Source organism: Rissa tridactyla, chromosome 3 (assembly GCF_028500815.1).
Source record: "Rissa tridactyla isolate bRisTri1 chromosome 3, bRisTri1.patW.cur.20221130, whole genome shotgun sequence".
NCBI classification, from domain to species: Eukaryota; Metazoa; Chordata; class Aves; order Charadriiformes; family Laridae; genus Rissa; species Rissa tridactyla.
In genome coordinates, this window is record NC_071468.1 from 15110000 (window position 1) to 15133991 (window position 23992).

Sequence of the window (23992 nt, forward strand, 5' to 3'; positions counted from 1 at the left end):
ATCCACCAGCATAGTTACATATGCATTTATAAATGCTGACTACATCATTTGCAGAGATTTGGGCATTCGATTAGTTTAGCTTTTTTTTTTTCCCCTCTTCTTTTCTTCCAGCTGGCAAACGGTCAGAGAAAACATCGTGAAACTTTAAAATTAATTCATTATTCAACACAGTCCACTAGCTTTTCTCAATAGCTCTGACGATGCAAATTGTTCATAAACGAACTGTCACAAACGCTCGCAACGTGACTTGCGTACCGGGTGCTGCAGAGGCCGCGTGTTGGTGCCTCTGCTTCATGGGTCAGAGCACTCACATCCCCACCAAGAACCGAACGCCACACACCGAGCCTGCAATACAGCTCAGCCTCAGCATGCAGTGAGCATCAAAGCTCTCAAGCACCTAGCAAAAACGTTGGAATAGCAAAATCCCTCCTGCTCATCATGTACGTGGTCCCTTCTGTGAGAGCTGATGTCCATCCCTGCTTAGACGGTGCCTTCAACAGCATTTCCCTCTGCCACCCCTCTGTGTTTACATGGGGTCCCATAAGAAGTGCTCCCTTTGGGGGGATGGTGCCCTATCGCCACATGGCTTTGGAGAAGCCAAGCAATGTCCCTTTGCCCTGTTTCTTGCTCCTGCCACGGCAGTTAAGTGAGAACATTCATCTTGCAGTGGGGCTGGAAAATCTAACTCGCTGGAACTCTGGAAACCAGGTTTGCAACCCAAAATCTTCCACCAGCCAGAGACAAATCACCTCTCTGTTCCTCAGTCTGTCCATCTGTCACCTGGGTTATACTAAGAGCGCACCACGGAGATGTACTGGGGAGAACAGGGTGGAAGAGGTGCCCATTTTACTCACGCACATGTGCTCAAAGTGCTCAGAGACACTTGGCCGCAGACTGTTCCAAAAGGCACAAAGCAGTGTCAGGAGGACACAGTTTGTTGTAACTAGCCATGGAAAATGATCCATGTTGTTACAGCCACCATGGGATGGAGTTATCTGGAAGATCCAATTAAACTAAACATTTGCCGAGCGAGGGGGGGGAAAAACAGAGCAGTCAAAAGGCACAGCAAATTAACCTACAGAGGCTGACGAGGCAGATGAGCTCTCAGCTGGGTCCACAAACAGGCAGGGAGATGGCAATATGTGCAGTCATGGCTGGAGAGGAGCAGAGCAGGAGCTGCATCACCAGCACAACTTGCCACCAAGGGCTGGTACCCCTGGGGCCGGTTGGATCAACGCAAGCCTCTAAGTACTGCATCCAGGAGGAAAACAGTGGACCTTGATGCCAGGAGGCCACCTCCAAACCAGAAGGATGGTCAGCTCAGGAGAGCTCAGGATCTCAGCCCAGGGAGAGGCAAGGGAGGTGGGGACCCAAAGGCTGTCATCTCGGTTCCTCCCTGTCCGGGCTTGCCTCTGTGGTGCAGCTCAGTGGGATACTCTGCAGGGCTCTAGCACCATTTGGAGATCAGCCTTCAAGAAAGAGGGCTCAGAAGGGCCCCAGAGCTGGGGAAAACCTCCCCACAGACAAAACACGAGCGCTGGAATTGCCGGGGCACATGAGCGAGGAGGAGCAGTGCACGGTGGCAAAGCTGTGGTGGAAATCACGTGCAACCAGGTAAAGGCGGCCATAAGGCCAATTAATCAAGGCAAGAAAAGAAAAGAAGAGGAGCAAGGAAGAAAGTCTTTTTATAGCTGGAAATCAGAAACTTCAGAGGACAATATTCTAGAGGATGAAGGAAAAATTCAAATTACCTGTATTTCTAACCTTGCCATCATTGCAATGGACAGTTCTCTAATGAAGCCAGATACGGAGGTCCAGGCATCAGAGCCGTATCATGGGTCTAACGTGTCTCATGTGACATCACTCATGATCACACCTGCCTGGACAGTCGAGTGCTGAGTTATGGGGACAAATGAGATTAAAGTCCACCACTGCACTTTCCATGTTATAAGCATCCTGTGTCTCAGGGGCTACAGGACTGCATTTCGCTTTGCCTTGCCATCTCTATTCCAATGGGTTCTGGAGGATGGGAAACCCATGCAAGGCACTGTAAAGATAAAAGAGAAGGTCCAGGATCAAGGAGCTGGTACACAGCACCAAGTGTCAGTGCTATGACACCCCAAATCCCCACACCCTAGAGAGAGAAAGCAGTGATAGGTTATTAAGTGTGAAGCGAAGGAGATGGGATTGGGCACCAAACCATAAAGCAAAGCAGGAATTCAATTTCAGGACTGTCAAACTCACTTGTGGCACTGGGCGTGTTCACCTGAGGAAGGATGCTGTTTGCAGAAAAGAGCCCAGCGAGGATGTGACAGCGAACAGGGCACAGCTGTAGTCTCCCCCCAGCCAGCAACCCCAATCTGACCAGTACCAACGATGGCAAGAGGTCCCTGGGGATGCCAGAGTTTAGCCGACAAGGCTTACAGCCCAGCAGAAACCTTCACTATGTGGGCATGAAACACACCTGCAAAACACCTATTACTGGCACAGAGCACAGCACACCCAAGCTCGCTACAGAAGAACCCACCAGCCGAGACCCGGAGGCAGACCCCTCAAAGGTCACTATATCTTCCTACAAGAGAACATGCAGATTCGAGGCACGCATTGGGATTAAACGCCGATTTCAAAAACCTGCAGCGAAAATGAAACCTTTAGTCTACCCGCTACAGCAAAACACAGCCAAGAACAAACTGACAAATGAAGGAATGGCCGCATGCCCAGAGCGCTCCACCGAGTATCCAGAGGAGTACGGAAACCGTCCTTGAAAAATCTAGTCTCCATGTACACCATTAGGGCTTCTCAATTAGCAAGCCTTTCTGGCACTCGATGGGTCACCGGAGAAGCTCAAGCAGCAGTGCCGGAGCAGGCATCTGCAGAATAATAGCCGTCCCTAGAGGACTGGGACAAAGTACAGCTGAGCACCGGGACCCAGCTGGATATAAAACCTCTTATCCCAGACTCTGTCTCATCTTCTGCCGCTCCCCGAAGAATGCCCTGTGCCAGATCCTGAAAAAGGAGCACAACTACTTACTTTTCTGAGCGTCCCACTGCAAAACCTGCTTCTCAGAGACGAGCTTTCACGCTAATTTCTCCCGGTAATCATTTGAGACCATAGCCGGTAGGTCCAGTCCCCTCGAGTGCAAACAGATTCTGCCTTTATTCACAAAAACCTCTAGCCCAATTGTTCTTCTTTTTTTTTTTTTCTTTTTAAGACCTTTTATAAACAAGAGTATTTCCAGCAGACTGGGAACTCTTACCTCCGGATGGTCCTTAGCAGGGTGGACCTGGCCTCGTTGTGGAAGGTGATGATGATGCTGGTTGGCGGCAGGTCCTGGCGGTAGTGCAAAGTCATACACCTGGGGAGGGAGAAAGAGGAAAAGGCCGTTCAGCTGCTGGAATTCAAAGTGGGAGCTCACTTCATTAACGCAGGCAGCAGAGTCCATCAGCAGATGGTCCTCCAGCCACTATTAAAAAAAAAAAAAAAAGGAAACAAAAAAAAAAAAAGTTCTTCTCCATGAATCCTTTCTGAAGGAGTCCAGACACTGCCAAGGAAGTCATGGAGGATTAAAGCAGCAAAAAGAGCTTAACTGTCATTAATAGGATGGGATGAGAAAGGAGGCACGCAGCTTGCAGCCCTTTTCTCTAACTTCTCTTCCCAGCTAGCCCACCCTCCTGGTGCCACCAGCCCCCCACACCAACAGGCAGTGGGAAGATAAAGGCCCTCCCTTTTTATATTAGTTAGGGCAACGCCACCTTCAGCAAAGATACTCCTCGCTGATGTTAGCACGATGGGATCAGGAGCGGGTCCTTCACGCCAAAGGTGAGGTGCTCACAGAAGGCCAGCTGCAAGTCTTATGCTGCCTCGGTGGCTTTCTGAGCTTCATGGGGCTTTCAGTGTCATCTCAGAAGTACTGAGTTACCGTGACAAGGGTTTTTCTTTCTTAAACTGAGCCAGGGGCCCAAGCACTCTCGCACCAACCCGGCTGGTGGCACCAGCAGAGGTAAGAGCATCGTTGCAGCTCCAGCTCTGAGCTGCCTCACTCCCACCTCCCGAGGCAGCAATTTCCACCAGCCGGCTGCAAAGTAAGCCAAGTCCCGTTTCTAAATTGATTGTTTCCTTATTCATTCTGCCTTAATGGCATAACCTGACCACGGGGAAGACTGGGATTTAACACTCTCCAAGCCAGCCTGCAGAAGGTGAAAACCCACAACTGCAACCACAGCCCCTGCTGCCTCCTTCCCAGGAGGAAACGTCGTAGACTTTCTAATTACTTTGACCTTTAGCTGATGAAATTTGTGGCTTTTATAGGCCAACACCAACATATTCCTAGCTCAGAAAATCCAGATACCCCTCTTACATCTGTGCCGCTCGTCCCAGGTCCCTGTCGGCCCCTGTGACGGCCTTAAGATGACACACCAGTGGCAGAAGGGTGCCCTGTACCAAGCCTGAGGAGCTCCTCATCGCAGCCACCATGCCCCTTTCCATCCATGCACCGCTCGCCTGCTCTTGTGTCACTGCCCAGGCGCTACCACTACCATCCTCAAACGAAGCAGGAAACAGAACTGAGCAACCACTCCGACAACAAACCATCGGTTTCCTCCCCCAAAGCGACATAAATGAAAGGAAAAAAGAGTGAGCAACAGGTGAAATAATTCCAAAAGTTTAAAAAAAAAAAAAAAAGACACCTTGGCTGGGACAAAATATTTGCAAGCTTTCACTAAATTGGTTGCTGCCTTTTCTCATTCAAAGCCTTTCCCACATCCTGCCTCAACTTGACCAAAGCAGATTTGTCATTAATACCCTGTTCTTTCAGCATAGTCCCCAAAATTCGTCATTCAACCAATTCTAATTCTAGGTCCACCCTCAAAGGACACTAAAGTTGCATGGCCACTCCACACGCAGGAGAAAATTCCGTGACATTGCCCCCTGCGACAACACCCTCATTCATCAAAGTTACGTCTCAGGGATGCTAAAGGCAGAGGGTTTCTGAATTACTAAACAGCGCCGGGTCATGGCCTGAGCTGCTCGGCTGGGTCACCACGGCCCCTTGCATCACCCAGCAGCCAACTTCAGCTGAGCTTTCCCAACTTGAGATGATGAGAAAGAAGCTGCTGCTGCTCGGCGCCTGGTTTGCCGCGCTCAGGCTCAGCTCTGGCTTGCTTTGCGGAGCTGCAGGGACAGACGGCGACGACGCTTGCTCTCCCCGTGCTATTTATACACCATTATCTCCCAACCGCTCCCAGATGCGTGTCCTTCCACCCACTACCAGCACGGCACCAGGAGGGAGTTTGTGTGGAGCAAACAAGGGGAGCTATTTCTGGAAAAGAATGAGAGCGTGTGGAAAATACAAAGTCATCAATACTTTACTTAGGTTATTACAATAGTAAGGAAGCGAATAAATAAAGCCTGGGTGGGTGCCTGCTGTATCATGCACCAGTGGGAGTGCTGGGGATATTGCACGCTGGCTGAGCCCACCAGCGCTGTGACGAAGGCTCCTCGTGCGTGACAACCACTTGATTTTAAAACTCCAGATGTTTACGCACCCGATCAGCCTAATTAGACAACACGCATGAGGAAAACACTGACACATCATATAGGAGCACACCTCCAGAGCTTGGTCGCTGGCTCTGTGACCCACCCCTGGACTTCTGTCTAATGAGGCTGGTTGCATCCCAAAGACGGGACTGATGACCACACTGCCACTACGGAGCAGGCAGGGACCTGGCAGTAACCCCAGCCTCGCTCCGCCTCTGTGACCAGCCCCACAGGCGGGACTCGCCCCCCCAAAAAACAGCCCCAAAAGGGTTGGGCTGAGCTGCTGCATCTGCCAGGGCTCCTCCAGGGTCCCTCTGGAGCCCTGACTCTGTCTTTACCCAGGAGTTTACACCCGGACCCTTCCTTTGGGAGCCCTCCCAAACTTTCCTCCAGTTGTTCCCTATTTTTTTTTTCCCCTTCCTCCCCCAGCATAACTGCAGCTAAACATCCCGGCTCCTCAGAAAGCAGATTTCAGTTTCAGTTGTTGACTACAAGTGGGTTTTTTGGCACTTGCTCGGGTAATAAAAACCACAGCTTGGAAAAGCATTAAATCCAGCATGTCCAGAATTATTTTGTGTGACAATTACATCTGGGGTAATTTCAATTTAATACCTCACTGCAAGTGAAAATTGCAGCATGCAGCCCTAAAATTGCTGTAATAATGAAAATAAACCCGCTAAGAGCTGCCTGTGCTACCTCAGGCTGTCACTGGATAAACGTTTTGTGCTGCTTATGGTATTTCATTGGTCACCCAATTGCCAACAAGAAAAAAAAAAAACACCACCAAAACCAAAACACCACCTACAACGTTTTCGGGAAACCAATGAAATTTTGAGGGTTGTGTTTTGTTTTTTTTAAATTGTTCCAAAAAAAAAAAAAAAAGAAAAAAAAAGTCATAACTGCGTTGTTTATAGTTGCAGTGTGTTGACTGAAACTCCCAGGCAGAAGCCGTGTAAAGTTGCATCCTTTGAACCCTTGCAGCAGCACTGGGGAGCAATCGTCGCACAACAAGTGCTAGTAGGAATGCTGCCAGACTGAAGTGCCTGCGACATGGTCTGCTCCACCAGCTCACAGCGTCTGGGGGACCAAAACAAGTCAGGAGCTAGGCTGGCCTGCCCTAAAAACCCCAGAGAGAGAGAGCATCCAGCTGGAGAGATAATTGTTATTTCCTCCTGCGAATCCAGCAGTCAAACTTCCATTTGATGGGAAGTTTAACTTTTCTGTTTTAAGGTTATTCCCCATTCAAATTTGAAATAATTTCAGAGCCAGAAAGTTATGAACGGGGCATGCTGGCTGCAGACATCTTAGGAATCACCCTTGGAAAATCCCAGCCTGGACTGGCTGCTTGCTGTACTTCCTTCAGGGTGGAAGGATCAGCACATCTCATCTCCCTCTTCCCAATATGCCGGTAACGGCTCAGGAATAAATTATGGCGCGCCCATTTGGTGGGGCAGGGAGCAGACAGCCAGAGCACTGCACTCATTGCAGGAATCGCAAAGCCCTCCCACAAAGTCCAGTGTTCCTCGCAGTCCTCCAAAGTCCTGCACTCTTGAAGACATTTTTCCAGGGTTCCTTCGCCCCTTGCGCTCCTGGTGAGCCATGCAGTATCACACCCTGGTGGCCTCTGCACACAGCCACCCCTGCATCCATAGAGGTCCTCCTGATGGGGCAACGCATGCCCATTCCCAGGACTTTTCAACCCATCTTAAATTTAAAATGGCAGACTTTACTCCTAGTGCCCCTCACCGAACGAAAGCCCACCTTGGAAACACCACTACACAGCACAATGGTAAAGACTAACGGTGTGAACAGAGAGGGACCCTGTTCCCCAGCCCCTCCTGGTCCATCCCTTGGTTCATCCAGAACATGCTTTTTCCTTTACATTTGCCATCACGTGCCCACAGAGTTGCACCGCGTCTCCTAAAATCCGCCTCTTATGCTCACTCTTTCCTGTGCCTCATTAATGTCCTTCAAGCGATGATTATCCTCATCCCGCAGCCCCAGCCCTCCCTGCCAGGCTTCTGCTCATCCCACTTTTCTGCTTCAACAGCCATCACTTGCCAGCAGCTCTGCTTTGAATTTTTAACATTTTCCATGAAGTCCAAACTCTCTCTCAACACAGCTCACCAATTCCAAAGGGCTCTCCGTATATTTACTTTGAACAGCCAGACGCACGAGACGGAGTTATACACCATCTTTCAACTACCTCCTGGCTCCCCTCTCCTCCTTGGAAACACATGGGAGAGCGATCTCATCGCTACGCATCTAAACCAAGAGTATTTGTGTTTGTCTCCACACCACAGCCACAAGGTTCTCCCTCTCACATCGACCCAGAGGACAGGGACCTGCCATCAGAAACAGTGTGGGTTCACACCACCACTGAAGGGCAAACCTAACGACACATGCAAGAGTAACACCACAGCAGTGTAACTGCCATAAGCTGCATGTTATGGATTTGGATGCTCCACTAGAAGCAGAGACGAACTTGGTGGAAAGGGGAAGAGCATATAAACTCCTTTTAGCTCACAGAAAAAGTGAACTGAGTTACACAAATCTCCACAGGAACTTCAAGGAAGAGTTAATACTAATGTCAAAGCTCCCAACTCGCACCAATTCTGGAAGAAGAGATCTTGCCAGCCTGATGCACACCTCTGAAGGGACTCAGCCAGTCAGGACCAGAGCAAGCCTCTGCTCCAGCCTGGTCTTGGGCTGGACCGAGTCATCCGTGCCTGGGAGAAGCCTCTACAGCTTTGCTCAGGCCACACACCAGTCAGTCAATGACTACCTCCCAGGAACCTTGTTCTCACCGGGCTCTCAGATGGTGAGACAGAGCAGCAGCGCAAGCGGAGGAGATAGAACGGAGATGCTGAAAACATGCTGGTACCTTACAGAAGGGACAGGAGCCATTCTGCTTCTGGAAATGGGCAGCAGTCCAAGAAAGAAAGACAAGGAGAGCTTTCTTTTATCGTTTTCCTTTTTATCATGAAAACCAGCTCAACCCTGTCTGGGTTGAGTTGCTTCACCTAACTATTGCAGCAAGGCACCCTTGGCGTAGTCACTCCACTTCCTCCCTCCAGGACCCCAGAGGAAACTGGAGCCATCCTTGACAACCAACCAGGTGTGAGAAATTACTCCCTTGGAGGAAAATGAAAATTACTGCCTTAGGAAGGGAGGAAGCCACCTACCATAGGCAAGCAAACAGTCGCCGGTGGGAGGGAAGGGATTAGAGCCCCAGCTGCCTTGCCACAGCCAGTACCGAACATGCCCAGGCTCCGCATGCCTGTAGGGATGGCGGGACATATAGGCACCTTGGTCATACCTCTCAAGACAACCTCTCAGGGTGGCACAGCCCCCAGCCAGTGGGAAAACATTGTGTCTAAAACCTGTCTTCGAACTGAAGCCAAGTTACAGGCAATTTCCATGAAAATACTCTAAAAATAGGGACCCTAGACATGATGTGATTTAGAGCTATATAGCAATGTATGTGTCAAATCGCGTGGAAGCTAATAAGTTCATAGATCTTACTGCTGGACAGGACCACGCGCTGTCTCACCTGACCTCTGGGTAACACGGTCTTTGGCATTTTTCCCAGTTATCCGTGCATTTCTCAGTTATCCATGCATTAAGCCCAGTGACTTGTGTCTGACTGCAGAGTACCTTTCAAAAAATCATTACTTCATGCCCTCCAGAGATGGAAAATCCAAGAAGCGCTGTTCACGTTACAGCCAATACGTCAGTCTCATACAACAATTTGGCATTTGCATGACCAGAGCACGTACAGGGGTCAGTGGCCTTCTTCATGACATTCACCTCCCAACACCACCCTCAGTTCTTCTTGGCTCTCCCCAAGACATCCTTCCTGCACGTTACCTCAAAATATTTTGTCACCCTGCTTTGAGAGACCTTCAAAATCCTCCTTGGTCTTCCCAAGATATGCCAGCACCTCCTCCTCCTTCTACAGGTACACTTTGCACCCCCTCAATCATGACAATTACTAGCAAGACTGCCAACTGGAAGGAGGGCTGACCTATGTCTGCCTTGTTGTCCATCTCCAGCACCCGCTGCTTGCACATCCTGCACTTGGGGTGGGATCTGGGACAAAAACCTACCAAGAAAGCTCTGGGGTTTCTTCCATAACACCAAGAGCTTTGATGCAGAGCACTCCACCAGGACACACCACAATTTGAGCGTGAATGTCAGTGCTCAGAGCACGGATGTGACCTTTGTAGCACTACAGGAAGAGCAGTAGTTGCGGAGATTGCCATCAGCTACAGACCTTCTTGCATCTATCCTGGTCCTGTAGGCCCACTCCGGGTTGGCCGTGACCATAGGCAGGTTGGTGCTACGGAAACACCAAAGGGCCTAGAGCAAAGAGGCTGAAAAAGCAGTTGGAAGGCAGAGGAGTCTGGAAAGCAGCCGTGCCAAAAGGAAAGAAGAAGAGACGAGGAGTCAGATGTCAGCTGGTGATGCCATGTGATCACAGGGAATGCCAGCCGAAGTTTGGCTTGCCAAAGTGAAAAAATACCTTGAGAAAGGTCAGTAGGATTTCTCTGTGCCGGACTGGCACGCGCCCCAGGTTTGCATTCCCAAAAAGGGACTGAAAAGTGCCCAGGATGGCATGCAACAGCCTCAGTGGCTGCTAGGGCAGGGAGAAATGGGGGCGATCCAAAGAGAGGAATCCCCGGTTGAACAGACAACTTGGGACTGTGCAAGGGCTTGAGCGAAGGTGAGGAGGCACCTCTGCAACAAACATGCAATGGTAGTTAGCATCAGAGCTAAGAAGGAATTATTTAGCAGGCTTTAACTAGATGTAATTGAATAAAACTGTAAGGAAGACCAACAGGAAAACACTGCCAGGGCGCTGAACCAGTTCTGGCTGTAGATTAGACTTCCAGAGGAGCCTGTCCAAGTCCCCACCTCTCCCCTCCCCAGCACATGCTACCACAAGAATACTAGAAAATGGGCAAAAGAGAAGAGCCCTCCCAAGGGCAGGAGAAGATGCAGTGGCTGATGGAAGTCTTCTCAGCCTCTGTGTTCTTCTAAAGCTGATGCACTACCATCAATGTGATGGTCACAGCTGGTCTTTGCGTGAAGGCAAGCAGCTCCAAGCCTTGGCAGGGGACCACCATGCACGCGGTCCACCAGGGCAGGGACCTGCAAACAGGAACCCGGGTTCAACTCAACTGCGGGTCGTCCAAGTAGGACATTTTTCTACACAGCTTCTGGAAATTGAAACAGTGCTATATTTGGCTAGTGCACAATTAGAATTTCCTGTAACTCACTGTCTCTTTCTTTCTTTCTTTTCCCTGCAAGATAGATATCTAAAAAATTAATCAAACGGCTAAATTCGAAGAAAGGCAAGAAGGCAAAAATAACCTTCTGTGCACAAGACGTGCTGCTGCCTGCAAACCTCAAAACCGACGAGATGATACATTTATAATTTATTAAAAATTTGCTGGATTTTTGTCTTTGGAAAAGGGGAGGGGGAAAAAAAGAACCTACTAAAAAAAGGAAGGAGAGAATAGCATGGCTGCACTTAAAAACAAGTTAAACTAGATTGTGTGTCTTGATTTGCAAAGCAGCTCATGAATAATTCAGACTTCCAGGGCCCTCCACACAGACTCAGGGTCTGTCTTGCTTCTTGACTCCCCCCATCCTTCTGTCCTCAGAACTGAAGAAAAAAGAAAAAAGGAGCCAACAAAAGTAAAAAAAAAGAAAACAACAAAAAAAAAGAACCTTCTTTGTTTTTCAGTAGAATTTTAAATCGTGGCCAAATTTCTGATGCCAGTTTTACTGGAATACCAGAGCTGGCATCAAAGCTTTTCACTTGGTGAAAGTAAAAGCAAAATCTGGCACCTTGCACCTTCCTGGAAAGCCACCAACCCTTTATTAAAGATCTTTAGAAGCCAGGACAACCTGAAATTCTACTTCAGAAGGTCAGAATCATGGATGTAAAGATTCATTAGGGAGGATGCTTTCTGACCAGAGCTTCCTGGCACCATGTGGCAAAGCAAAGCAGTGAAAGTTCTCATCCCCACAACGCCTCCTTAGCCGTAACTGGAGAAGCACAAACCCAACTCCACGCTGCAATAGCTCAAAAACACTTTAAGCATGCAGGGATCTGCAGTGCTTACAACAAAAATCCACCCAAATAGCCCTGAAACATTGCCTGGGATCGCCCTTTTGCTACAGTTGATGGAGTAGGACTTTAAGGCACTGGGTAGCTGAAAAAACAAACAAGAGTTTGATGGAAGAAACAGTCTCATGGCCTTAATTATCAATAGTAGCGACCCTCGGAGAATTAGTTCCATTGCTTACTAATACTCGGCTTCGATTTCAGCCTACGCACACATATTGGGTCAATAGAAATACTGAGACGAGCATGAAAGTTAAACAAACAACTTCATTCTGTCAGAATTACTTGGAGCAAGTTATCAAAGTAATCGATGGCACGTAATAACTATAAGACAGATGGTCAATATCTTATAGCAGTCAAAGGCAGAGATGGCTCTAGCAGAGTGATCAATGGCACCCCAGGAACGCCAAAGCACTTGGTGATGAAGCAATGTCCATCATGAAGTCATCAGCGGGCCCCGGCGTGGTTTAGGAGAGCGACGCATCACTCTCTGCAATGGACACTGAGACGAGCAAGGTTTTCTCTTCCCTATAAAACCCCCAGGACCCTCTCTGTCCATTGCAGAGGAGGCGGCACACAGAGTTTAAAGAGGAGACCCAATGCCTCCACGGAGGATGAGTGTGCCAACACTGGTCAATGAGGGCCACAACCCGGGATGTGGTCGATGCTGATCGATCAGAGACCCCCATCCCTCCCTCTGGTGGGAAGAAGCCCTCCCCCCGGTGCAGGGATCACTGCGGCAGTGCTGCATCATCCCACCGGTGGCTCTGGCAGCCGCCGACGCGCATCACAGCATCACTTCCACTCCAGCACATCGTTTGTTCCAGAGGAGCCCAACCTGTACTTTTCAACTGATACTCGAAATCACTTGCTTTTAAATACAGCCTGTCATTTTCAGATTACTAGAAGTGTCAAAAACATTTGAGATGTAAACAATTTTTTTTTCCTTTTCTGGATGAGAAAAACAGATCCCTTTGGCCTTAAGTTTTCCTGTGTTTTTTCGATTCACTGAGAGTTTTGCTTTTGTTTTATCCTGAAATTGCTAACTCCTGGCTTTTCTTTTTCTTAAATAACCAAAGAACCGAAACACGGTTATTCACTCAGCTCTGCTGAGCCCCGTCCACCCACACAGCCCTCAAATTCAGGCTCCAGAGATGTGGCACCGACAACATGGATGTAACCCAGGCATGGGGAGCGGAGCAGATCGGATCCCACCACCTGCTCAGTCTCCATTTCCAGCTTCAGCCTCTCGGATGAAAGCAGCGGTGCCCGTGCCCGGGCATCGCTCACCTTGAAATGGAGCGATTCATCCTCAGGGCTCAGCGACTGGCAGGTCACTGTCTTTTATTAAATTCCCAGCTGTCCCCCCTCCCCGTCCCCCATCATGACAGGGACACGCAGAAAGATCACCGCGCCACAGACAGATACCTGGGGAACGAGCTTTTATCTCTGGGTGAATGTGTCGCAGAAGTGGAGCTAATTAACTGGGGTTCTGTTTTTCAAAAAGGTTAATATTTTATCACATGTCTTCTGTCTTGAGGAATAATTAGCCCTGGCAGCACTAGCTCTGCCGTTTCCCAAGGGACTGAGCGAGAGACTGGAAGCTGGAGAGAGACACGTGGTATTGATGGACAGACAGCATCTCAGCTCTGGGCTAACAGTACATCTAACCAGCGGTTACTTCTCAACACAAACTAACCTGCTGTAGAATATTAAAGAGAGGCAAAACCCTGCTCCAAAGGCTGTGTGTATTCTGCTGGTCCTAGTCTACATCCTCAGGTACAGGGGATGCTCTAAACCAAGACACAGAGACTCAGCCAAGAGCTTCACGGCTCTGGCACCAGACCACCTTCTCCCCAGGCACCGCCACCAGCGCCAGCTCTGGGGCAGTCTCTTCCCTTGTTGTTCCGATGCCCTGGTCTACACAACAAGAGGGAAACCCCAAGGGCTCCCCCCAACTCTTCCATCCCAACGACAAACCCGTTCTCATGGGCGGAACCAACCGCTGAAGCAAATTCCCACGGGGACTGCAAAGAAGAAGGTTCCCTCAGTGCTCGCACAGAAGTCCTCATAGAGGGGTGCAGAACACAACATCTCCCCATGAGACTGCTAAGAACAGGGCTGGGATGCAAGCAGAGTAAATGGAGAAACTGGAAAAGGACGAGGGGAGAGTGACTTCAGATCGACCCAGAACTATTTTCTGCATGCATTTTTCTTGGCAAATGCAATGGATGGGTGGGTGGGGGAATTTCCAAAACTGTCTCACGGGGAAAGAAACCCAAAATAACTTCGGTGAAGGAAACCTATCACTTGGAGAGGGAGGAGAAACTGTTTTCAGCTTTTTTTTTTTTCCCTCTCCGAAACAGTAGTTTTTGTCAAGCAAAACATCAGTCCAAACAAAATAAAGGTGTTCTCCGCCAAGGAAGAGACAACTAGGATGGAGACTGTGCCTGCTCCTGAGTGAGCTCCTCAGACTCTTCTCAGGAGGATGCCTGTCCCATGTGGATGCTTTTCCTACCCAGCAAGGCACTGTGGGGCTGCGACAAGGGACAACTTGGAGAAACAAAGCACAGCAAGTAGGAAATTTAATATTATACCATGGTGTTTGCAGGAGCAGTCCAGAGTCACCCCCACTGCCAGGAGCCAGGCTCCAAGACACTGAGGTCCTATGGGCTCCCCCGGTATCCACGCTGCTGATCCCCTTTGCCCTGCAGACACCTTTTAGCTGAAAACACAGCTCAGGAATCGTTTCTGCTCGCTGCACAGACAGGTGCCATAACTCACACTCCTAGCACAGCTCTTTCAGATATAACTAACTTTGCCCTCCGGAAAAAAAAAAAAGGAAAAAAAAAAAAAAGAGTAACACAGCCATTTAACTGACACATCCTCCTGCATTCAAAACACCCGCCTATACATTTCCATCAGCTCCTCGTACTGTCTAGCTCACTCCTCAACTCCTTCCCAAGAGTCGCCCTCATCTTTCTCACTCAAGGAAAGGGAAAGGAGGGGGAGAAACAGGACTGTAAATCCACTGCTGCAGAATAAGCACCGTCGCATTTGCCATTTTCTTACAGATCGAGACACAACCAACCCTGCTCCTGAAGAACACCGGCCTCCCCCTGCCCCAGCATCCCTTCCCAATACCATTTTTAATTAAAGCCTCTCACAGCCTGCCTTTCTCTAGGCAGCCCCTCGAGATACAAAACCACGGCGCTTCAGATCCTGCCCCACTTGGTGGTCACAGACATCCAGCATCAGAGCCCGTGACTCCAGGGCACTGTTTGCAACCTGGGATCAGTTGAGCTGTGGTCCGAAAACCTGAGGGGAGCCACTGCACTGCCACGATGAGGAAGACACCTCCAAAACCAACAGGGCGTCAGTCCTTTCACTGTGATGTAGGTCGCCTGGCAGTAACGATTACCCTGCATTTCTGCCTAGGAGTCGCTTGTTGGCTGACCTGACCTACCATCTCCAGCTCCAGGAGCAATCAGGCAGGGGCTGGAGGACACAGTGGCATTGCAGGCTGCCATGGACATCAGAGCAAAATCTGGGCTTGGGTTGGGATCTTGGCACTTGGAAGCCTCTCTCCTCCCCAGCGAGGTCTGTGCAAGTCACGCAGGGTAGTTCAGATGTCAGTGGGGCCTGGAGAACACGCTAACCCCATGGCAGAAGCCCCATCACATCTGAGGAGAGAATAACATGCCCTTTGGGACAAGCGGATGTTGGGATGATGGTCTGGCCAGCAGTGTTGCCCAAGGACGGTCCCCAGCCCAGACAAAGGCAGCCACCTCAGGGGAGATACAAGCCCTCTCAGTCCTCAAGCCCACCATAATCCCACTTCATGCCACCCCTTTTCATCACTACTTCCTCCCTCCCAATTAGAAAAACAAAAAGCTTCAGAAAAGGGAATTAAATACAAAGCAATATTTGGAAAAAGATCAACACATTCATCAAATTTGGTCCCCTGAAGCCACCAGCCTCTGTCTCTGAAGCCATCAGGCCTGCTCCTCAAGCCCTCCACCTCCATGGGCCACCAGACAACAAACTTGGGGCAGCAAACATCGCAGACTCTGTCACGCTTTGGGGTGACCACAGCCATTCCCAGGATGGGGACTGGGCCACACACCAGCCATTTCCCAGGACTCTGCATTTCCAGCCCAGTTCGCAGATGCTGAGTCCCCAGAGAGACCCATCACACCACCTGCGTGAGCCCTCCAGAAGCAGTAGGTGCAGTTATCGGAAAAAGGCACCTTACCAACTTCAGATGTCTCCACATTTATGCAAGATGCCAGCTCCAACAGAAGCAGAAGAACATGCAATACTGTTATTTTGCAGTGCTAAAATGGTCCAATGACTATTTTTCTCCACTTTCAGGCAACATCACGGAGTAGAGACTCTGTGGGATTTTTGTCTCTGAGTGGGAGATAGAATTTTGTCTCTGACCAAGTTTTGTCAAGCCTTAGGGAAAAGAAAAGTTTAGAAGGTCAGTTCCAACTTGAAACAAGGAATCAGGGTCACCACATCTCACACTGGATGCACTGCAGAGGATGCACAGTGGAAGGTAGGGCATGTAAACAGCTGCAGATCCCAAGCAGCGTGAAAAGCGGATACTGAAACGCTGTGGGGACTGGGCTGAAGTCCAAGCAACCTCACCACGGGCAAAGCCTTGCAATGTCAAGCCAGAACTGTCACAGTCACGTGTCTCTTAAGTGCACCATTCTTAGGTGATGACCACAAAAGAGAAGAGAGAACTCCCCTCAGTGTTGTCCCACCAAGAATGACCTGAGGCCACCAAACATATCAATGTCACCCAAGCAGCAGCACAGACTCTTGCTTCTTGATCACATGGACGAAGGTCTCCAGTCATCTCAGAACCTCTAATAAGGTGACTGCACAGTGGTACACCGATTTGAAACACAGATTTGCTACTGACATAACAATCAATCCAGAAAAGGTGGCAGGCGGCGAGGACGGGAGGCTTGAGCAAGCGTGCTTCAATGCGCATCTAACCCTCTTCTCATTTAAATTCACTCCCTGTGAGTGAATTAGGCCCATCGTGTCTGCAAGATAGGAAAGATACAGGTAACGCAAGTGCTGCAAGGGCAGCTACTCAAGCACCTTCCAAGCTCACTACACGAACACAGGCAGCTGGGGGAAGAACTACAAATTATGTGTGCTGCAATCGCGGTTTGTAAGTTATGTCAGATCTTACAAAACGCTGGGCCAAGCCTGAGAGGCAGGAGCCCCAGATGGCTCAGTGGCTTCTGCAACAAGAGAAAAACCTGATCTGATTTCAAGGCTGACCCTGCTTCCAGCAGGAGTCTAGATCAGAGACCTCCTGTGGTCTCCTCCTACCTGAATTATTCTACGATTTTACGAAGTGCCTGTTTCTGATTAATACCAAGGAAGACCTCTCTCACTCTCCTTTCTTAGCTGCTAACAACTGCAAATCTCAGTACTCCTTGTTCTCTGTGCTACCTGAAAACAATCCTTCTGGGTTCCTCAAATCTCCTTGGAGTTTCAAGTTCAAATTCATCCAGAAGACAATGTACAAAACGCCACTACGTGTGGTGAGCCCTCCAGATGGACTGCATCTACAAAGTGCAGAACTGAGCTCTTTTGAGGGAAAGACTCAGATTTTGGCCCACCTATAGTCACAGGTAGGTCAGGTTTATCCAACAGGCATGCAAAAGCCAGTGTTGGCCCAGAAGCGGTAGGGAACAATCAGACCATCACAACCATGAGATGCTGGTACAGCTTCCTGACAGGGGCTGGGAGGCCAAAATAACTAGTACGTGGTAGTCTGGAGGACACAATGTGCATCCTTACTCAAACTACCCCGCACCCTTAAGTTTTTGGCCAGATGTGACTGTCCCAGTTTGCATCCTCTGAATTGCACTTTGGACTTCATGCTTCAGTTCATTCTAAAGCCCCAGCTCACCAACAACACATAGGTCCAAACTGTGAGTGACAGCAAGTACAAACTCTAGCATAAAATGAGAGGTAGTGGGTTTTGATAAAAGAAGCTCCATACTGTGTCTTTTGTTAGCAGACAGCAAATCTTCCCAGCTAGGGGAACTGGCTGTGCTAGTAACCAACCTGTATAGCACAGGTTCAAATTCCTGGAGGGCTGAAGAGCTTGAAAACAGGGTAACTATGACCAGAAGAGATAATAAAGACAGTTCCCTAAAAAAAATAAATCCCAGCACACGACGATCCCCTCTTACATAGACGGTACGGCTGGATCTCAAATGGTGGATCAGTGCCAAAGCCATCTCTTTCACTGACTTTCAGCTGCTGAACTGCATTAAGCAAAGCTACAAAACATATTAAGGTACTTTCCCTGACATAAACAACCTGTGCTAACTATTTCTACTGCTGCCAAAGGGTTACCAGGTTGCACAGAAGCAATTCTCTCTCAAGACATTGCTCAGCCTGTGAAAGTTTCAAACTTAGGCCACAAAAGCCAGCTGATTGACAGCAAACAAAACCTTGGCCACTTCAGGCAGTTCCGCTTTATCCCCACGACACACACCAACTCCTGTCCTACTTGATGGACCGTTCTCATATCTTCATCCCCAGAGATCACAGCCTAAGGAGGTGATGGAAAACCAGTGTCGAGCACTGACCTCTTAGGGTCTGGTGTCCAAGAGACGAGAGCAATTATGCTGTTTCCTAATGGAGATAACTTTCATTTCAAATGTGTCTTCCACCATTCGTTTGTGTAACTGCTCACCTGCAGGGTCATGCTGTGCTCTTGCCTGGCATCAGGAATAAGAAGGATACCAAGACCAAAGGCAGAGTGATCACAGATCTCTCACCCAGCTGATTCAGTCTCAGAGTATCCTCTGCTGGCAAGAGACCCAGGGACAGCCCTCACCCATACAGGATTTTACCGAAATGTGATAAATCTTATCTTGTAATGAAATCACAAACACTCTGGCTTTGCCCAGAGAACAATGTAACAGCTGGAATAACAGATCAAGGGACAGAAAAACTCTTTGGGATATTGCTGGCAGTCACACAGCAGCTAATAATGAACCCCGAAAGCAAGAAGAGACCTGTACTCCCTTGCACCCAGCCCCTTCCAGCCCATGCAAAGCTCTGCCAGCCCCTCTCCCCACAGCACCACGCACGTCTCCCAGGAGAACACCCACACAGGGACCCCACAGCCCACGCAAGAGAGTGCAGGACAGAGCAAAGCCAGCAGCACAGACACAGGACAGCGTGGGGACACCCCCTCCAGCTTTTGCCCATGCTGAGTCCAGAGGTGTGGGAGCATTTGGGCACTCCCTCTCCCCCATCCTCCTCACCAGGCTCCCTCCTTCACGTCTTACGAGTGTACAGCTCCATCCGTCCTCACGGACAGAGGTCCATCCCCCCTCCACCACACACTAGGCAACTCTGCTCAGACATGCCCGTCTCCCTGCTGCCCCACCACCCCTCTGCCCCAAGCAGCATCGGGCGCAGCGACACCCCGTGCACGTGCACCCGCACCGCTTCTTGCCCTGGCCTACAGCACAGCACATCCAAAGTCAGCAACTCGCAAGACGCTGCCTGAATAAGCAAATTTTAAAAATATCAGAATCCCTCGGGACTCAGTCTGCGTTACACACAGGAAACCAGATTAGCTCAGCTACAATCCAGAGGCCACAGTGAGAAATGTATGGAGTCAGCAAAGGGAAGGGCAACAGTAGACCAGGAAAGCCTCCAGTTTTAGTTCTACTCTCAACTGTTCAAGATCCATCCCAGTAACATCCCTGCAAACCTTCCCTCAAATTCAAAGGGGATTTGGCCACCTGGTAGGTACGTACTTGCTTCTGCAGGTCTAATGTTCAGGTACCGCTGAGTACGGCAGAGCAGAGCATAGCCCCACCTCTGTCCTCCCTATGGAATAAGGTGGGCTTTTCCACACATGTCATTCTCCAGACATTAAGTTCCTCCTCCGGGGACTCCCAAGAAACCAGGCGAGGAGGATAAGATGCTTAAATCCCTATGTGGGGTACAAAATGCATTCCTAGCTGCTGAGACCCAGTGTTCACCTCAATTAATCTCAAAGTGGTTTTGGTCTAACGGGCAAGGAAGTTGCTGGAAGATAAGGCAATGTGAGAAGTCCAAAGGGATCACAAACACGCTAAGTCAAAGGCAATGCTGTCAAAATCTGCTTTTCTCCTCTTCGACTCTTCACTTCCAAGAAGATATTACAATATTCTCAATGCACTTGACTGCTTGCCACTCCTGGGATGCAATCATCAAGTCAGCCAAAACCGGAGCCACTTCAAAACCCGCACGTGATGCAGCTGCCCTCACACAATCTGCACGCGGATGTCTACACACGCTTTCAGGTGCTGCACACCAAACACCTCCACACGGGACATGGGGACACAGGGAAGGTGTGCAGTGGCAGAGATCCATGCTCAGCCCCACCTGCCCGTGTACGCAGGTACCACACCTGGCAGTGGTAGGACCGCTCTCGGGATGACGTGTTCCTCACGGTCATCCCCACGCAAAGCACAGTCAGGTATTTTCAACTACCCCAACTAAAGCTGCTCCAACATAATGCTGAACGTGCAGCCTCTGCACCCTTGGGATGCACGCTGCAATTAGCCGATCAAAATAATGCTGCAGGGTGTAGTGCTTGAGGGCTAAAATCCTGACTTTCCTGGACCTCAAGAACTCAAGACAGCAGCTCTCTGCCCCAGGGGAACGTCACAGGCATCACCTCTTCCCATCCCTCCATGAACTGCCCCCACGAGCAGAGCCACCAGCCCTGGGCAGCTCTCCCACCCAACAGACACTCTCCAGCCAGCACCGCGCTGTGGTTCGAGTGAAGAAACCTGGAGGAAGTCTTACGGTGTGTGTTGTTCCCTGCAAAGGGAACAGGACAGACTACGAGGGCAGAGCTTTTCTAAGGGGCACAAGTTGGCGTGATCAAGCCACCGGGCTGGCAGGAGGCTCTCATCTTCAGCAGATGATGCAACGCCTGATCTTCGTATCTGCCAGTATCCCTGCCAGCCTGGCATTTCAATCGCAACTTGATTTTAGCAGCTGCTTTCTCTCTCACAGACACGCACATATGCACACAAATGCACCCCCTCAAGCAGCTTTTAAATTCAAGCTTAGCTGGGTAGGTAGGGCCTCTTGTAAAGCACTTGGGAAGGGAGCACTTGGAGAGGGAGCTTCAAAAATTCAGATGATTATTGCCTTATGCCAGGATTTGAGAAGGTTCCATCACCGGCTTCCTTGCTCTACCAGCTCTTGAGACAGCACTACTAAACTAGTCTCTGTGCTGCGGAGGGAAAAAGCAAGACAAACAGAGGAAAACAGGCAGCTGGGGATGCCTGAGGCTGGCTGACATGATTTGCAATAGCTAGAGAAGCCTGCTGGAGGCTCTTACCTCTCCTCCAGCCACCACCCTCTCATCTACTCTCCTCATCCCCGATTTCACCTCCCTGCTTCAGCGCCGTCAGTGAGTGCAAACCCCAGCTCAGGCCGGTGCTGGCCGTGACTCGTGGTCCCAGCCCAGCCTGGCAGCCACAACAGCATCTGCACATCTATTAAACCCAACGGAGCGTTTGGGAGGCGGAGGTCAGCCTAAGCAGCATATGGAGCAACCGCCTGGCGAATACCGGCCTCCCCAGGAGCTGTCTGCCACAGATGGAAAAAGCCCAGGAGCCATCACGACGAAGTCTTCTGGCTGGGGGCGACGCATCCTCCCTCTTGGCTTTCCAAGCTGCTGAGCAATACTGGAAACTTCAGCTCCTCTCCCCATGCGTGTGCCTGGCACTGACTCACGCGCTGACGGTTTGGACCTGCGGTTTGCCGGTGGGAGTTGTAGAAGGTGGGATGTGGCAATGAGGTAATCCCAATGGTGTGTGGCTACCGCAGCGGAGAGGGACTAGCCACCCACTCCAGCGGCATGAGCTGGCTGTGCGTGCTGTGGACGCGCCAGCTAGATCCGGGCCCAGCCTGCTGCTGTGGTCACGGGGATTTTTTTAACCTTGACTCTTGGTGGGGATGTGACATACCACCATAGGACCGTACATGCTCCTCTCTTGGAGAAAGGCATCCCTTCATGTGGTTCAAGGGCTTAGCCAATGTGCAATCAGGAATGCAGTCAACAGCAGGGAAAGGCAGGCATGTCACCAGGAGCAATGTTCCAGCTATGAGATCTTCCAGACTGAGGGACGTGACGCGGTCCACAGAAGCCATGGCATTTCCCTGGCTGAAATCACCCACAAACCGAGCACGAGGCTGCAGTCCTGTGCTGGCCGGAGGCCGGCAAGGAGAGCCACCATGGTTTCTCCAGCTCTGATTCCTCGGAGCACTGCGATTCCTCTTGATCTGAAACCATTCCGCTAGCTGCAATTTAAAAACATAGTCAATCCAGCAAACATTGCTAAGCAACGGGCTGTCAGTGCCATATCCCACCCTGCCGAAAGTATTTGCCCTCTCCATGACCTTCTGACAAGGAGCTTGTGGCTCAGCCCTTGCCAGGTTTTGTATATTCAGCTATTGTTGGCAAGTCCAGATGCTTGGCTGGATTAGCAAATAAAACTCCAGGAAATCTTCTGCAACCATCCTGGTGAAAAACACTCCACAGAGGGGCTGTGAGGAGCAGCGCTCCCACATCCCAGGCACTAGGATCAGTGCTGCGAGGTGCTGGTCTCCGGGCAATACTGTGGTCTGCAGGTCTCCGAGTCTCAGTGCTGCCGGGTGTCGTGCAGAGGGGATAAGACATGGAGAGCAAACATGCTGAAAACCTGGTTGGAGAGAAGAGGAAGCTGCTTTGGGCAACAACATCTGTCTGAGAGGCTGAAGGAGAGCCTGCTTGCCCATGGGGACGTGCTCAAGAGGTAGGGAAGACCCTCTCCAAAGTTTCCTGCCCCTCATGCAAACTTTCTTCGGGAACAGCAGCTGGGCAGGAGCAGCTCGGCACAGCTCCCAGCACGGTGGTGCCCCTTGGCGTGGGGTCAGTGCCAGGATGCGCCTTTCCCCAAGGTCAGCTGGAGCAGAATCGGGGTCCAACTCTTTGGCTGCACTATCACACAAGAAAGCCTGAGCACTTCCAGCCTGGCTCACACAAAGCAGCATTGCCGTTGAAACCAAGTCTTTTATCACAGTCTCCAGCAGGTCACGCAGCGTGAGCCCCGGGGGTTTTCCCACCTCTCACACGAACCTGGTGTGCGGTACTCTGCTCGCCCCTTTGTAGAGGGACCTCTCCTAGTCAACCCCATGCTCTTTACATGTTCTTCTTAAACAGCCACCAGCAATTTCTCCCTGCTCCATGCTCACCCATGCTTTCCCGCACAGCTCCACTGGGCAATTCAGGACCCACTTCCAGGTCGCATGGTAGTGCCAGAGCATCGCCTGCGGCAGCTCCCCAGACACCTGCACCATGAGCAAGGATTTCTTTCCAGACAGACTTTGCAAACTCTGCATGTTCCTCTCCCTGTCGACCACCATGCCAAAACCTTTCTTCCCCCTCCATCCCACCCATCAGCGCCTGCCTCCCCCATATCTCCCGGCAGCCCCGTTTCCTCTGTGGCCACTCTAATGCTCGGCTAATGGTGCGTCATCCACAGCATTGTTCAGCCATATTCAATAAATCAGAATCCAATTACCGGGTTAAGGAAATTGGAAGCAAATGCAATTAGCCCCAGCCCCTCCCACGTGCTGTGCCCTCGCTTCCTCCTTAATGAGAACTTTTCTTTTGCAGGAGCACTCAGCGCCGCATCCGCCCGCCCGGGAACAAGGTGGCTGCCACCACACAGCGGGGGTACGGCGAGGGGGCAACCGAGTCAATCTTCGCTTTTAATAGGGCAGATGGTTAATATCCCTGGCATTAATTCTCTCCAGGAACAGCACGCTCGCTCTCTGCTCAGCTATAACAGGCGTCCATCAGGGCTGACAGCTCCTCTCTGGAGAAAGGAGCATCTGGTCCTTACCATGAAAAGGAGCTAAACAAACAAACAAATAAATAAATAAATAAGCACATGGCTTGCTACAGGGCTGGAGCACTGGTGCCGCTTGAGCATTTCAGCCTAAGTGCTAAGGGAAATTCAGAATTGGGTTAGATGCCAGGAGCTGAGTCGCTCTGACCTGGGAGCAAGGCGCAGCCTGGACAGCAAGGGGCCGTGGTTGGGTCCAGCACAGAGCTCCCACCGGAGCAGGACTTACCCCGAAAAGGGCTCCCAGGAGAGGGCAGCAGAGGTCGGATGCTGCCTGTAGGCTGGGACATAATGCCGGGCACAGCTCGTTGGAAAAGGCTTGCACTGGCTGTGGGCTGGGGACTGCCGGTGCGGGTCAGGCATATGCTG

At 50.4% G+C, this 23992-nt stretch overlaps 1 protein-coding gene across 5 annotated transcripts in view; it reads right to left on the reverse strand.

Annotated features, from left to right (window-relative positions):
- Positions 1-23992, reverse strand: part of GALNT14 (polypeptide N-acetylgalactosaminyltransferase 14) — a 104132-nt gene that overhangs the window by 38642 nt on the left and 41498 nt on the right. For all 5 annotated transcript variants that reach the window (XM_054196842.1, XM_054196840.1, XM_054196837.1 and 2 more), the window contains one exon: positions 3258-3356. In XM_054196842.1, the coding sequence (XP_054052817.1) occupies positions 3258-3352 (95 nt within the window). In that variant the 5' untranslated portion in view covers positions 3353-3356. The remainder of the gene's footprint in view (positions 1-3257; positions 3357-23992) is intronic.